Source organism: Peromyscus maniculatus, chromosome 4 (genome assembly GCF_049852395.1).
Source record: "Peromyscus maniculatus bairdii isolate BWxNUB_F1_BW_parent chromosome 4, HU_Pman_BW_mat_3.1, whole genome shotgun sequence".
Classification (NCBI taxonomy): domain Eukaryota; kingdom Metazoa; phylum Chordata; class Mammalia; order Rodentia; family Cricetidae; genus Peromyscus; species Peromyscus maniculatus.
Window position 1 is genome coordinate 61,195,874 of NC_134855.1, and position 17,143 is coordinate 61,213,016.

Consider the following 17,143-nt stretch of genomic DNA (forward strand, 5'->3'; position numbering starts at 1 on the left):
CTATTGTTAATATCTGGCTTTGATCTGTGGTGGTCAAATAGGATGCAGGTGTTATTTCATTTTTCTTATATCTATTGAGAGTTGCTTTGTACCCTAGTATGTGGCCAACTTTGGAGAAAGTTCCATGAGTTACTGAGAAGAAGGTATATTCTGTAGTGTATGAGTGAGATGATCTGTACATGTCTGCTAGGTACATTTATGAAATTATTTAACTCCAGCAGTTCTCTGTTTAATTTGTGTCTGGATGATCTGTTTATTGGCAAGAGTGTTGTATTGAAGTTACTCATTATCACTGTGTAAGAGTCAATATATGATTTTTGCTGTACGAGTGTTTCTTTTATGAACTTGGGTGTCCTTGTGTTTGGTGGACAAATGTTCAGAATTGCAATATCCTGCCCACGGGTCTTTCCTTTAATTATGTTGTGTCCTTCCCTATCTCATCAGATTAGTTTTGCTTTGATGTCTTATTTCTGAGCAATTAAAATATCTATATCTGCTTGCTTCTTGTGTACATTTGTTTGGAATACCTTTTTCTGTCCTATTACACTTAGGTGATATCTTTTCTTGATATGAAGTGTGTTTCTTGGATGCAGCAAAAAGATGGATCTGTTTTATAATCAAATATGTTAGTCTAGGTCTTCTTATTAGGGAATTGAGACCATTAATATCAGGAGTTATCAATGATTCCTGTTTATTTGTTCTTATGCTGTGGGTTTCCCTTCTTTTGATTTACTGTTATGGATTATTTATTCCTGTGTGTCTATTTAACTTCTTCAGACTGAAGTTTTCCTTCTAGTACCTTCTGTAGAGACAGGGTCTTTCCCTGAACCTGACCTCTTTGATAGACTAGACTAGTGGCTAGCGAGCCTCAGGGATTCTCCTGTTCCCTTCCTAGCAGTAGGATTGCTGGCATGTGCTTCCGTGCCTTACTTTAGTCTGTGGGTGCTGGGTACTTTACTGACTCGCATACCTCTATTTCTTGCTTAATTCTATTCTGTTGATTTCTATGTGTATTCTATGTGTATTCTTTTTTTTTTGTTTTATTTATTTTTATTATTATTATTATTATTATTTTACAACACCATTCAGTTCAACATAATAGCCACAGAATCCCCTGTTCTCCCCCTCTCGCCCACCCCTCCCCCCAGCCCACCCCCCATTCCCACCTCCTCCAGATCAAGGTCTCCCCCGAGGACCGGGGTTGACCTGGTAGACTCAGTCCAGGCAGGTCCATTCCCCCCTCCCAGACCGAGCCAAGTGTCCCTGCATAAGTCCCAGGATTCAAACAGCCAACTCATGCAACGAGCCTAGGACCTGGCACCAATGCACAGCTGCCTCCGAAACAGATCAAGCCAAATGACTGTCTCACCCGTTCAGGGGGCCTGATCCAGTTGGGGGCCCCTCAGCCTTTGGTTCATAGATCCTGTGCTTCCATTCATTTGGTTATTTGTCCCTGTGCTTTATCCAACCTTGGCTTCAACAATTCTCGCTCATATAAACCCTCTTCTTTCTCACTAATTAGACTCCCAGTGCTCCACCAGGGGCCCAGACGTGGATGTCTGCCTTCAGATTCCTCAGTCCTTGGATGGGGTTTATGGCACCACTATCTGGGTGTCTGGCCATCCCATCACCAGAGTAGGTCAGTTCCTGCCGTCTCGCGACCATTGCCAGCAGTCTTTTGAGGGGGTATCTTTGTGGATCTCCGTGGGCCTCCCTAGCTCTCTGCTTCCTCCCCTTCTCACCTTCTCATGTGGTCTTCATTTACCATGGTCTCCTATTCCTTGTTCTCCCTCTCTTTTCTTGATCCAGCTAGGATCTCCCACTCTTTCCCTCGACTGTCGCCCTTCATTGTTCCCACTCATGACCAGGCTATTCATGTAGATCTCGTCCATTTCTCCGTGTCTTTTTTTGGGGTCCCGTTTTCCAGGTAGCCTCACTGGTGATGTGAGTAGCAGTCTAGTCATCCTTGTTCCACATCTAGCATCTTCCTATGAGTGAGTATATACCATATTTGTCTTTCTGAGTCTGGGTTACCTCACTCAGGATGATTTTTTCTAGATCCATCCATTTGCCTGCAAACCGTGTGATGTCATTGTTTTTCTCTGCTGAGTAGTATTCCATTGTGTATATGTGTCACAATTTATTTATCCATTCTTCAGTTGAAGGGCATCTAGGTTGTTTCCAGGTTTTGGCTATTACAAACAATGCTGATATGAACATAGCTGAGCAAGTGCTCTTGTGGTATGATTGAGCATTTCTTGGGTATATGCCCAGGAGTGGTATAGCTGGATCTTGGGGGAGATTGATTCCCAATTTTCTAAGAAAGCGCCATATTGATTTCCAAAGTGGTTGTACAAGCTTGCATTCCCACCAGCAGTGGAGGAGAGTTCCCCTAGTTCCACATCCTCTCCAGCATAAAGTGTCTTCAGTGTTTTTGATCTTAGCCACTCTGACAGGCGTAAGGTGGTATCTCAGAGTTGTCTTGATTTGCATTTCCCTGATGATTAGGGAAGTTGAGCAATTCCTTAAATGTCTTTCAGCCATTTGGGATTCCTCTGTTGAGAATTCTCTGTTTAGTTCTAAAGCCCATTTCTCAATTGGACTGTTGGTCCTTTTGATGTCTAATTTCTTGAGTTCCTTATATATTCTGGATATCAGTCCTCTGTCAGATGTGGGGTTGGTGAAGATCTTTTCCCATTCTGTAGGCTGTCGCTTTGCCTTGTTGACCGTATCCTTTGCTCTACAAAAGCTTCTCAGTTTCAAGAGGTCCCATTGATTGATTGTTTGTCTCAGTGTCTGCGCTACTGGTGTTATATTTAGGAAGTGATCTCCTATGCCAAGGCGTTCAAGACTATTTCCTACTTTCTCTTCTAGCAGGTTCAGAGTAGCTGGATTTATGTTGAGGTCTTTGATCCACTTGGACTTAAGTTTTGTGCACGGTGACAGATATGGATCTATTTGCAGCCTTCTACACGCTGATATCCAGTTATGCCAGCACCATTTGTTGAAGATGCTTTCTTTTTTCCATTGTACACTTTTGGCTTCTTTGTCAAAAATTATATGTCCATAGGTGTGTGGGTTAATGTCAGGGTCTTCAATTCGATTCCATTGGTCCACATGTCGGTTTTTATGCCAATACCAGGCTGTTTTTATTACTGTAGCTCTATATTATAGCTTGAAGTCGGGGATTGTGATGCCTCCAGAAGTTGTTTTATTGTACAGGTTTCTTTTAGCTATCCTGGGTTTTTTGTTTTTCCATATGAAGTTGAGTATTGTTCTTTCCAGATCTGTGAAGAATTGTGTTGGTATTTTGATGGGGATTGCATTGAATCTGTAAATTGCTTTTGGTAAGATTGCCATTTTTACTATGTTAACCCTGCCTATCCATGAGCATGGGAAATCTTTCCATTTTCTGAGATCTTCTTCAATTTCTTTTTTCAGGGACTTAAAGTTCTTGTCATATAGGTCCTTCACTTGCTTGGTTAGTGTTACCCCAAGGTATTTTATGTCATTTTTGGCTATTGTAAAGGGTGATGTATCTCTAATTGCCTTCTCAGCTTCTTTGTCCATTGTATATAGGAGGGCTACTGATTTTTTTGAGTTGATCTTGTATCCTGCTATGTTGCTGAAGGTGTTTATAAGCTTTATCAATTCCTGGGTGGAATCTTTGGGGTCACTCAAATATACTATCATGTCATCTGCAAATAGGGAAAGCTTGACTTCTTCCTTTCCAATTTGAATCCCCTTAATCTCCTTATGTTGTCTTATTGCTCTGGCTAGAACTTCAAGTACTATATTGAATAAGTATGGGGAGAGTGGACAGCCTTGTCTCGTTCCTGATTTTAGTGGAATTGCTTTGAGTTTCTCTCCATTTAATTTGATGTTGGCTGTTGGTTTGCTATATATTGCCTTTATTATGTTTAGGTATGTTCCCTGTATTCCTGATCGCTCCAAGACTTTTATCATGAAGGGGTGTTGGATTTTGTCAAATGCCTTTTCTGCATCTAGTGAGATGATCATGTGGTTTTTTTCTTTGAGTTTGTTTATATGGTGTATTACATTGATGGACTTTCGTATGTTGAACCACCCTTGCATCCCTGGGATGAAGCCTACTTGATCATGGTGGATAATTGTTCTGATGTGTTCTTGGAGTCTGTTTGCCAGTATTTTATTGAGTATTTTTGCATCAATGTTCATGAGGGAGATCGGTCTGTAGTTCTCTTTCTTTGTTGCATCCTTGTTTGGTTTAGGAATCAGGGTAATTGTAGCCTCATAGAAGGAGTTTGGTAATGTTCCTTCTGTTTCTATTATGTGGAACAATTTAGAGAGTATTGGTATTAACTCCTCTTTGAAGATCTGGTAGAATTCTGCGCTGAAACCATCTGGTCCTGGGCTTTTTTTGGTTGGGAGACCTTTAATGACTGTTTCTATTTCCTTAGGGGTTATTGGACTATTTAAATAGTTTATCTGGTCTTGATTAAACTTAGGTATGTGGTATCTATCCAGAAAAATGTCCATTTCTTTTAGGTTTTCCAGTTTTGTGGAGTAGAGGTTTTTGAAATATGACCTTATAATTCTCTGGATTTCCTCAATGTCTGTTGTTATGTCCCCCTTTTCATTTCTGATTTTGTTGATTTGGATTCTCTCTCTCTGTCTTTTGGTTAGTTTGGATAAGGGCTTGTCTATCTTGTTGATTTTCTCAAAGAACCAACTCTTTGTTTCATTAATTTTTTGTATTATTCTCTTAGTTTCTAATTTATTAATTTCACCTCTCACTTTGATAATTTCCTGGCGTCTATTCTTCCTGGGAGACTTTGCTTCTTCTTGTTCTAGAGCTTTCAGATGTGCTGTTAATTCATTAGTGTGCGATTTCTCCAACTTCTTTATGTGGGCATTTAGTGCTATGAATTTCCCTCTTAACACTGCTTTCATAGTGTCCCATAAGTTTGGGTATGTGGTGTCTTCATTTTCATTGATCTCTAGGAAGTCTTTAATTTCTTTCTTTATTTCTTCCTTAACCCATTGGTGATTCAGTTGAGCATTATTCAGTTTCCATGAGGTTGTAGGTTTTCTGTAGTTTTTGTTGTTGTTGAAATCTAGCTTTAAACCATGGTGATCTGATAGAACACAGGAGGTTATTCTGATTGTTTTGTATCTGTTGAGATTTGCTTTGTGGCCAAGTATGTGGTCGATTTTAGAGAAAGTTCCATGGGGTGCTGAGAAGAAAGTATATTCTTTCTTGTTAGGATGAAATGTTCTGTAGATATCTATTAGGTCCAATTGGGTCATGACATCGGTTAAGTCCTTTATTTCTCTGTTAAGTTTCGATTTGGGAGATCTGTCCAATGGTGAAAGTGGGGTGTTGAGATCTCCCACTATTAATGTGTGGGGTTTTATATGTGGTTTAAGCTTTAGTATTGTTTCTTTTACATATGTGGGTGCCCTTGTGTTTGGGGCATATATGTTCAGAATTGAAACTTCATCTTGGTCGATCTTTCCTGTGACGAGGATGTAATGTCCTTCTTGATCTCTTTTGATTGATTTTAGTTTGAAGTCTATTTTGTTGGATATCAGGATGGCTACCCCTGCTTGTTTCTTAAGACCATTTGATTGAAAAGTCTTTTCCCAGCCTTTTATTCTTAGGTAGTGTCTATCTTTGAATTTGAGATGTGTTTCTTGTATGCAGCAGAAAGATGGGTCCTGCTTTCGTATCCATTCTGTAAGTCTATGTCTTTTTATAGGTGAATTAAGTCCGTTGATATTAAGGGATATTAATGACCCGTGATTCTTCATCCCTGTTATTTTTGGTGGTAGTGTGTGTGTACTTCTCTTCTTTGGGGTTTACTGTTGTGGCTTTATCTATTGCCTGTGTTTTCAAGTGTGTATCTGACTTCCCTCGGTTGGAATTTTCCTTCTAGTGCTTTCTGTAGGGCTGGGTTTGTGGATAGGTATTGTTTAAATCTGGCTTTGTCTTCGAATGTCTTGTTCCTTCCGTCTATGATGATTGAAAGTTTTGCTGGGTATATTAGTCTGGGCTGACATCCATGGTCTCTTAGTGTCTGCATTACATCTGTCCAGGTCCTTCTGGCTTTCAAAGTCTCCATTGAGAAATCGGGTGTTATTCTGATGGGTTTACCTTTATAGGTCACTTGGCCTTTTTCCTTGGCTGCTCTTAATATTCTTTCTTTATTCTGTACATTTAGTTGTTTAATTATTATGTGTCGAGGGGACTTTTTTTGGGGGTCTAGTCTGTTTGGTGTTCTATAGGCTTCTTGTATCTTCATAGGCATTTCCTTCTTTAAGTTGGGAAAGTTTTCTTCTATAATTTTGTTGAATATATTTTCTGTGCCTTTGAGTTGGTATTCTTCACCTTCTTCTATCCCTATAATTCGTAGGTTTGGTCTTTTTATGGTGTCCCAGATTTCTTGGACATTTTGGTTCATGACTTTGTTGGCTTTAGTGTTTCCTTCGACTGATGGAACTATTTCTTCTACTGTATCTTCAATGCCAGAAATCCTCTCTTCCATCTCTTGCATTCTGTTGGTTATACTTGCATCCGAAGTTCCTGATCTTTTACTCAGGTTTTCTATTTCCAGCATTCCCTCTGTTTGTGTCTTTTTTATTTTTTCAATTTCCCTTTTCAGTTCTTGGACTGTTTCCTTTGTTTGTTTCATTGCTTTTTCATGATTTTCTTTCAGTGCTTTATTGTTTTCTTCCAGGATTTTAATGTTTTCTTCCAGGACTTTATTGTTTTCTTGGAGGGCTTTATTGTTTTCTTCTAATTTGTTTGCCCTTTCCTCTAGTTGTTTACAGCGTTCTTCCAATTTTCTTGTCTTTTCCTCTACACAAGCCTCTACCTTCTTCATGAAGTTACTCATAAGGCTACTTTCTTCTGCTTCTTCCAATTTTTGGTGTTCAGGTCTAGATGTTGGAGGCGAGCTAGGTTCTGGTGATGCTGTATTGCTCTTCATTTTGCTGTATGTACTTCTGCTTTGACGTCTGCCCATCTCCTTGTGGTTTCTTCTTGGTCTTATCAGTGTACTTGTTTCACAAAGAGCTGACAGACTCAGGAAGACTCTCTCTCTTGTCCAAAAGGGAGTTCTCTTGTCCAACTCTTTGGTCCAGAAGGGAAGTCAGGGGCAAGCTCTGGTCCAGAATGGCAGTCGGGGACAGGCTGGGAGCTGGGGGCCAGTCTCTAAGTCTCAGGAAGTGGCTGGGGTCTTGGGCAGATGGGCGTGGGGGCAGGGCGCGGAGACTGCAGGGGCTGCCGGGGGCTTGGAAAAGGGGATCCCTCCCGGTGGGGCTAGAAGGGGAACTGCCCGGTGGCCAGAACCTGGTGCCAAGTTGGGCAGGTCCTCCCGGGGTGGCTGGTGGCCAGGGATGGGGTCCGGGCTGGACCCAGGCACTCACCTCTGGTCCAGAAGGGAAGTCGTCAGGGGCCGGCTGGGAGCTGGGGGCCGGTCTCTAAGTCTCAGGAAGTGGCTGGGGTCTCGGGCAGATGGGCGTGGGGGCAGGGCGCAGAGACTGCAGGGGCTGCCGGGGGCTTGGAAAAGGGGATCCCTCCCGGTGGGGCTAGAAGGGGAGCTGCCCGGTGGCCAGAACCCGGCGCCAAGCTGGGCAGGCCTCTCAGGAGTGGCTGGTGCCCAGGGATGGGGTCCGGGTTGGACCCGGGTACTCACCTCTGGTCCAGAAGGGAAGTCCTCTATGTGTATTCTTAATGATGATAGCAAATTGTTTTTATTACTATAGCTCTATTTCCCTCTTCCTTTCTTTCCTTCTTCTTGTCCTCCCTCCCTCCCTCCCTCTTCTCTCTCTCTCTCTCTCTCTCTCTCTCTCTCTCTCTCTCTCTCTCTCTCTCTCTCTCTCTCTTTATCTTTCTCTCTCTTCCTTTCTTGATCTCACTGTAGCTTATGTTGGTCTGGAATTTGTACTGATCCTCCTGCCTCAGCTTCCTGAGTGCTGGGAATACAAGCTTGAGCCACCATGTTTGGCTTTTTTTCTTCTTTTCAAGGTGATTTTGGATGTATGGTATTTATAGCAACTCCTTATGGACTTTCAGGTCAGCTTGGACATTTCTTCGGGCCATTTGTATCTTATTAGCAGTTCGTAATTCTGACTGTGAGTTTGAAAACTCCTGCTTCCTAGAACACAGGCTATCCGGTTTGGTCTTCTTTAATTCCTTTCAGCAGTATTTCTTAGTTTTTAGTGTACTGGCTTTGCACTTGTAATTGTTGAGATGTTTATTGTCCTTTTGGATGCTGTTGCTAGTGTACAAACTTCAAGTCGTTTTTGTAAGTTGAACTTGTACCCTGCAAGATCTGTGCTGTTTTGTTTCTGTACTTACTTATTAGCTCTTTGTTAGTTTTAGTGTAGTTTGTTTCATTGTTTGTTTTTGAATACATTTGTAACACATAAGATCTTTTCATCTACTGAGAGACAGCTTTTCTTTACCTGTTCACTACACTGCTGCTGAAGCACGCTGACTAGAACTGTGCAGTTGACCAGAAGCGGCATGACCAGACCCCCTTGCCTCGTCTGTGGTCTTCTCTGACTGTAGGGTTAGTTGGGATTCTGTCAGATGCCCTTTATCGGGTGGAGGGAGCTCACTTCTCCTCCTTTCCTCAGCTCCTGGTGCCTCTCACTGGACAGCACTGCTGTGAGGTGCATGCACGTGACACAGTGCAATGTGACCAGCACACGGAAGGTGGTGGATATTTGTTTCCCTTAGCCGCCAACCTTCAAGTTCTCACTGAAAACACTAATTACGGCAGATGTCCTCAGCATGTGATTTTTCTCTCTGCGGGTCTCACACAGATGAACAATTAAAGATTCACTGCTTTCTTTGCTTTTCTACAGTGTTGCTGTGATCCGATGTTTATGTCTTAAAATGACCACGTTGAGGGGTTGCCTAAAGAAGGTTGAGTTGTCATAAAAATGAACTTTTTGGTATTATATATTTATGTTTCTAGAATAATTTATGTTAAAAAAAAACAAAACACACTGCTTTTGCTGGTTATGACGGCCCATACCTTTAATCCCAGCACTAGGGAGGCAGGAGCAGGTACATCTCTTTGAGTTCCAGGCCAGCTTAGTCTACATAGTGAGTTCCAGGACAGCTAGGGCTATAAAACAGGGCCCTGTTTCAAAACAAACAAAAGTTACAACAAAAAGCACTGTGACAAGAGCACAGAGTTAGCTGCTGGCTTGGCTGTTAAGCGTTATCCCTAAAATACAGAGCGATCTATGCAATTTCTCTTCCACCTTCCTGTAAGAATGCTTAATGTTCAGATGTTAAGTGTTAATGTTAAAAAAAGACAGTGTGATCTTATTTTGTAAGTAAAAATGATTCATTCTGGCAGGGTTGTGGAGTTGCGAAGTGCCTGCAGGTCGTCTGCCAGGTTGGTCGACTGGATCGAGGGAAGAGTGCCATCCTGTACGTGAAATCCCTGTTGTGGACCGAGACGTTTATGAATGTAAGTAGATAGATGTACCGGCAGATGCACACATTTTTCAAAGGAGTAATCAAGGGCTGCTACCTAAGAAACCTTCCTGTTGTTGTTTCCATTCAGAAGGAGAACCAGAACCACTCTTACTCCCTGAAGTCGTCCGCTTCATTTAACATCATCGAGTTTCCTTACAAGAATCTGCCGATCGAGGATCTCTTCAACTCCACACTAGTAAGTCACTGCGTTCAGAAAGGGAACGAATGCATGCAGCGCAAACACTTTCGATTCTTTTAATGGAAGTTTAACTACAATAATTGAAAGTAATGAAGCTACTTGAGAGGATTAACATTTTAGACTTGAAAGCATTTCCTTCTTTTTATTTTTTAATTACATTTGTTGTGGTGGTGGAGGAGGGGCACATGTCACATTATTCATGTGGAGGTCAGAGGACAATTTTCCAGAACAGATTTTTTTTTTTCTTCCATCATTTCGGACCTGAGGATTGAACCTAGATTACCGGAGGATTGAATCTAGATTATCAGTTGTGGTGGCAAGTGTCTTTAGCTGCTGAATCATCTCACTGTTCCAGGATTATACTCTTGTTCTATGGTATACTTTATTTCCTTATCCTAGAGTTACTAGAGCTGGGCCTTTGTCTTTAGTGCTTTGTTTAATGTAACAGAGTTTTTACTATATACCAAATTTATTGGGAGATATTTTTGGTTACTTTCTCCTCACTAAGTTATAAGGTTGGTAACTAACTACAACAAGTAAACAAATTCTGAAGATATTTAAATACTGAAAATGGGATCAGCTGTCATGATCTGTATTGGGTTATTTACCAATCATCTCATACAAAATCTGATGGGAGCTTTGTGTGCATGCTGTTGACACCTAACGTGCTCTCGCTGAATTATTGTATCAAAACAGAACATGATGTGAATACCACTAAAATAAAAATTAAAAGTAAGTCATCTACTGCTAAGTCAGAGAGCTGTCTAAAGCTCAATGTGTTTTCCCCCACAGGTCACCACTAACATCACCTGGGGCATTCAGCCGGCACCCATGCCTGTGCCCGTGTGGGTCATCATCTTAGCAGTTCTCGCCGGACTCTTGCTATTGGCTGTTCTGGTGTTTGTCATGTACAGGGTAAGTAATGGACTTTGGGAGGGAAGGGGAGAGACGAGGAGGAAAGGGGAAGGGACAGTGGGGGGGGGGGGGGGAAGGATGAAAAGAGTAAAGAAAAGAAGGAACGGAGCCACAGTGACGCTGCTGGGTCAGCCGGGCTTATTTCAGGATGGGAAACTAAACAAAAATGCCGTTTGAACTTTCGAGCTGATGATAGAGTCACTCAGTCGTATTTGTCGCATTCTGTTGAGAGAGCTGTGCTTTTTCTCTAACTGACAGATGGGCTTTTTTAAACGTGTCCGACCACCTCAAGAAGAGCAGGAGCGAGAACAGCTCCAACCTCATGAGAACGGCGAAGGGAACTCTGAAACCTAACTGCGATTCTTAAGCTGCGCCACTTCCGGATCCACTAAAGTTGCCACTTTGGTGATAGATTTATATATCTTTCATGAAGAACAAAATCCCAAGATTGTATTGCTGAGGGTACCCAGTAGCCTCAGTTTACCCACAAAACTGAAACGAGTATTTGCCAACTTCTCTTTATAAATAGGTTCAGTTTAACATTTACTTCACATACACTGGCGAGTGTTTTTAGGCATTTAAGTGAGGAAATTTCAAGTGATAATCCTTGTTCAGTGTACATAAGGCACTTGAGTTACCACATTATATAACACGGTACCTCTTCAGTTACTGTTTCTAATTTACTATGTGGGGTTTCTCTCTTCTTCGGTGTTATGTTAAAGCAATTAGGATTTTTAAAGCAATTCAAATTTAGACCTTAGCGTCAATAATTTTGCACAGGTACTTAGAACATTAGTACACATTACACTACAGTTGATTTTGTAAGCTACTGAAGACTCTGCAATTGCATGGACTTAGATTTTAATATCATTTATGTAGTAGAACTTTAAAAAAAAATCTGATGCCATCAAAATTCTTTCCTGGGGCTATAGCTCACGTCAAAGCATGTGCAAGTCCCTGAGTTTAATCCTCCACACTGGGGGAAAACAGTAGCTTCCTGTATTAACAACGGTACAGTATTTTTATATGAAAATTAGGTTTTTATTTATGTTTAGTCTGCATTGTATTTTATTTTATTTTAACTTTTGTAATTTAAATTCTATATCAAATCCTTTAAGCCATTTCATGCTGAAAATTCTATAATTGAAAACACTCATTAAGCAATAGTTTGATCTCATCTGAATCATGATGATGACTGAAGCCATAGGGGTTGGAAGTTGTTTCTGAGGCACATCTGTTTCCTTTGTCTGGCTGTTTGCTACATGTGAAAGATCGAGAGACCCTCTTTGTGGTCCTCTGCTGTAATTGCTCACCAAAATGACATTCTTTAGGTAGACTGGGGCTTCTAATTGGTGTTAATTTATTTTTCTCCTGTATTCATATTTTCCTTCTATTTCCAAAATGGAGAATGGGTCAAGACTGTCTTTATAACCTGTAGGAAGGAGCCTGGATCTCCCACCCTTACCCCACGAGAAATGCTTGGAATTAGCCTTCCAAAGGTAGCTCCTGGCTTGCTTCTAGCATGGGTGAGAGTACCTCAGGTTAAGCAAGCAATGCATAAAACCTGCCTCAGCTGTCAGAATAAATGCTAAAAGAAATATTTTTATAAGCAGCTCAGGTTACTGAAAAACTTCTGAAGCTTTCTTACATTTGTTAACACAAATTTTCTGGGGCTTTAATAAAGGCAGCAGAGTTAGCAAGTTATGGTCTTAAGTGGCTCTGATTTATTCACAGTTCCTCAAGGCCATGGGATGACTATCAATTATAGCTATTTTTGTGCAATTACATCATGCTATGCACTAGAAGTTGAGAATTTTAATAGCTTTTTAAACTGCTGTTCTCATTAAGGAATGAAAAAATATTTCTCCTAAATAATTGAATATTTTTCTACATTTTAAAAATAATTGAAGTTTGTCTCACCATATCTTGTGTTAATTCCATGTGCATATGGCTGAGCTAATTTGGAGAATTTATTTTCATAACATGAAGCACATTTCGGTGAGTTGTACAAGTTAGAATATAGATAGGACCCTATATTTAGCTTTAATGAACTTTTAATAACTTTTGGGATATAAAATTTTTTAATGGCTTGAAAGATCATAATTATATACATAAGTATATTTTTAACCAATAAATTTAAATTCTTTTAAGAAATATTTTTATCTTAGGGCCAAGTGTTGCCCACCACCATGCAGTCACTCAGTTGGCCTATAAAAACTTTCACCTTTTCTGTCTTCCTTCATTATAGCTGCCATTCCTGAAAATCAATGAAATTCATTCTTTGGCAATAGAATCAATATTGATTTTTACAGTTATTCCTTTATGGCTTCTTTGCCAAGGAGTAACTTTCTGTTACAGATTGAAAGATGTTGCAACTGGAAATTAACATGAGGTGTGGTTTTCTACAGTAGTATGGATTTTCTTTGAAAAAGTATAACTTTGTATCTCTGTAAAATTAGGAACTGTAATTTCACAGTCAACTCTGAAAAGAATGTTGATTCTTTTTCTTCTATAGCAGCATATGAATATGTTCGACAGAATATCAAAAGATCATTTTAGCTTCATATTTACTGAGAATTAAAATTCATTTCTAAGTATAAAGTTTTCATAATCTAGTTCAGTTAAAACAAATTGAGTGATCCAGAGGACATTTGACAAGTGTGAGAAATATTGACACCAATATTGATTTCTTACAGAGATATTTTTTAGAGTTGATACTTTAAAACATTTGTGTCAGGATCACCCTCTGCCACACACACACTTATGTTTAATTATCATCATAATTCTGAATAACTATAAAAGGTGAAGCCATCAAAATGTTATTGTCTTAATTCTACCTGAATTATGAAATTACTTATTACTTAATCCTCACGAATACAACATTATTTACATAGTGAGGAAATTGACTAATAACAGACAAATTTTGCTGTTGCTTTAAGACAGCCGTGGGGGCTTTGATAGTGAGCCTAACCCCAAGGAGGGATTTCTGTGGCAAAGTATAGATAGAGCAGCTGGTTCTTGTAGGGCAATAGAGTGCTAAGGTGGTATCTGTTCCCATGTGGCAGAATGTCATGAAGAGCCTCATGGAGAAGAAGAGTAAGTTGTTCTAGAATACCTGTGTGGCCATCACCTATCTGAATGTCACCTTGTTTTTATTCATGGGTGGCTTGTACATTTAATTTGATGAGTAAGGGGAAAAGACAAACAAAATTGTATTACAGGATCTAAAAAGGCAAATAAAATTGCGTAATGTCTAATGATTTGTAAAAGGTCTCTGAACTATGAACCTGTGGATGTGCCGTCTGCAATATACACTGGCATTCCTTGTGATTCCTGCTATGTCATGCTTTCTGTGAGGGGTACTGAATCTTTGGTGTTTGTTGTCATTGTTCTCAAGTGCAATATAACAATGTAATGAAACATATAAGTCACTATTAATTTAGTAAGCCTAATCTCAATAGAGACTTATTAGTATTTTTTTTTTTGTTGTTGTTGTTAGCAGAAAATTCTGCTGTAGCTGTAGATACACAGGTGAAGTTTTTTACTTCTAAACTATTCATTCTGCATTTTATTTTAGGTGGAAAATGAACTATTCCATATTTGTTTTAAAACACTTTCAGCATCTTGGGGTAACTTGGAAGATGTGTCTATCAAATTACTTTGCTCTTTAAGTAACATGGAAGGTAATTTTCTTTGGCTTCTCTCGTGATCGCCCACATTGGGTGAGACATAAAATGAGTCTGTCCTGAAATCTGTCGTTTGCTAACTTGGTTTGAGTTAGTACAAGTAGGTACCACGTTCTGCTTTGTTTCCAATGTGTAACTTGGGACTGTACAATAAACTTGAACATATGGTGCCAGCTTATGTGTGGATTTTTCCCTCTCCTACGGTCTCTTGTTTCTTGTTTTGTTTTGTTTTGTTTTGTTTTTCGAGACAAGGTTTCTCTGTGTAGCTTTGCGCCTTTCCTGGAGCTCACTTGGTAGCCCAGGCTGGCCTCGAACTCACAGAGATTCGCCTGGCTCTGCCTCCCGAGTGCTGGGATTAAAGGCGTGCGCCACCACCGCCCGGCAATTGTTTCTTAGTCTCACAAACCAGCAGTAACACATCAAAACAGCGACTTCAGCGTGGTGACACAGCTCTCTAAAAGTTCAAATTTTTAAGAGGGTTTAGCTATCCAGACAAAAGAAATGCACAAACCAAGAGCAAAAAGATCCTAATGTTAAGCCACATTCTTAGAGAGGAAATACATTCTTAGCATTTCAATAGCTCTGGAAATAATAGAATCATGCAAGTGAGATCGCATGAAATTAAAAGGCTTCTGCACATCGAAGGACACGGCAGAGTGAAGAGGCTCTCTCCAGAACAGATGAAAATCTGCTTTACGGCCAGCAGAGGATTAATACCTAGAATATGTAAAGTACTCACAAAACTAAACCATCCAGTCATTTAAATGAGCAGACAAAATACTCAGGCTTATTTCTGAAAAGATGAAGTCTCCGTAGCCAGTAAATACATGAAAAATGTTCAATATCTTTAGCCATCAGGGAAATGTACATCAAAACCACAGTTAAATTCAATGCCAACCCAGTCAGAGTGGCTATCATTTAAAAAGCAAGCAAACAAACAAGTACTAGGGAGCACGTGTCAAAAAGGAACTCCTTGCCATAACTGGAGAGGACATAAGCCAGAGTAGCTACTATGGAAATCAGTATGGAAGTTCCACAATAAACTAAAAATAGAACTGTCGTATGACCCAGCAATAGCAGTTCTGGACATCTAAGCACACAGGGTACACTTGATCACCCATGTTTATTGTGGCATTGTCCAGTCCTAGTCACAATAGCCAAGCTATGGAATCAGTGTAAGAGTCCATCGATGGATGGATGGATAAATGAAATGTGTTTACAATAGAATTTTATTTTCGCAATTAATAATGCCATTAGTTGAAGGAAATAAATGGGACTGGAGCTCATCAGATTAAGTAAAATAAGAATCAGGAAGACATGTTGTTATGTTTTCTCTCGTTTGTTGATTGTGGCACATGTCTAAAATGACTGAAAGGTGAAGGGGAAGAGGAAGGCAAGTGGTGGGGAAGGGGAGGGTGGAGAGAGGCTAACACAGGGTGTGTTCAGAGTACATGACACACTCGAGACAATGGCATTGTGCAGCCCATTGCTTTGAAGGCTAAAATACACTAAGAAAATAGAAGTCTTTAGGGTAAATACAAATTTGCTGGAAATTTAAGAATATATTTCTAAACAAATGATCTCTAATTTTCATTGCACAGAACTTGATTATTTTCACTCCCATCAGGTTGCTTTAAGTAATATACATTTACCTCTTCATTTCTTAAGTTTTTATGTCTGTACAATTCTAGTGGAATAAAACATTCCTAATACCCAAATCCAAACAGCTCCCATATTCCAAACTTCCAGCTGTGAGATTGGTGAACAGCGTCAAGTTGTGTAATTGGTTAAGACTGTGCATGCTACAAAATCTGAAACACTGCTGACCCCACGAATGTCAGATAAGAAAGCTCAACATGGAAGAAGTGTCCTATACAAATTTTATGGAAGGTGCTTTCCAGAGTGGTGTTTGCAGTGTATCACTCATCATAAATGTTTGCCATGGGGACAGCAAGCTGGATGCAGACATTGTACAATGTAACACTGAAACCACATTAATGTACAGTTTTAGATTTCCTGTCCCAATAGTCACTGAACTAAAGTGGCTGGAAAGTGATACACACATGATTTTTAGAAATGATTGGATGGAAAACTATTTGTTAAAAATGAAACATTTTTCCTGGCACATTGGTGGGTTTTAGTGTCATTTTAAACACCATGCTCCTAGATCGCCTTTCTCACGCTCCTTTTTTATCCAAGGAATGTTCTTGCAAACGAGGGGCCGTTTGTTGCAAAGCACTCTTGCTTTCGTTTCAAACAGCTTCAGTTAACACAGCAATACAGTTCTGAGCTAGAGAGACGGCTCAGCGGAGCTGTAGACCACAGCAAAGCATGAGAATTTGACTTTTGTCTTCAAGCCCCAGATTGTGGTTAGACACTAGAAGAAGTCTTGGCCCTGTGGGAAAAGTTTGGTAAAGGAATATGCTTTTGTTTACTTTAAGGTAAAATAACTACGTAAGATGTACTTCAGATACTGATTTTTAAATGTATTTCACCCAATGTTTTTTTGATTCATGAGTGATTAGCCCTCATTGAGTCAGATAATGTGGATTTTGTAAATTCCACGCATAGTGCCCATGTCAACTGTATGAGAAATGGAACATATAAGAACCATCTGAACACTTAAACTTATCTCTAAGAACAGGCTACGATATTGACCGACACAGATCACTTGTAATAAGGCCATGTTGTAGCACATTTGTTTACAGAAGGTTTGATTGTGGGAAAATAAAGGTGATTTATCAGCAGTCAGGTCTCTGGAGCTGTCTCCACGTCCTCCTTTCCTCTGCTCGGATGTTGAGGTAGCTTGGACTGCAAAGCAGGAAGACAGACAGCTTGAGGAGGCTGAGGAAGGCTCCCAGC

The 17,143-nt window shown here is 40.1% G+C and overlaps 1 protein-coding gene across 2 annotated transcripts in view; it reads left to right on the forward strand.

Annotated features, from left to right (window-relative positions):
* The window catches only part of Itgav (integrin subunit alpha V), an 86,826-nt gene extending 72,372 nt beyond the window's left edge, over positions 1–14,454 (forward strand). For both annotated transcript variants that reach the window (XM_006996797.4, XM_006996796.4), the window contains exons 27-30: positions 9,360–9,473; positions 9,570–9,677; positions 10,473–10,595; positions 10,854–14,454. In XM_006996797.4, the coding sequence (XP_006996859.2) occupies positions 9,360–9,473; positions 9,570–9,677; positions 10,473–10,595; positions 10,854–10,949 (441 nt within the window). In that variant the 3' untranslated portion in view covers positions 10,950–14,454. The remainder of the gene's footprint in view (positions 1–9,359; positions 9,474–9,569; positions 9,678–10,472; positions 10,596–10,853) is intronic.
* The last annotated feature ends 2,689 nt before the right edge of the window (positions 14,455–17,143 follow it).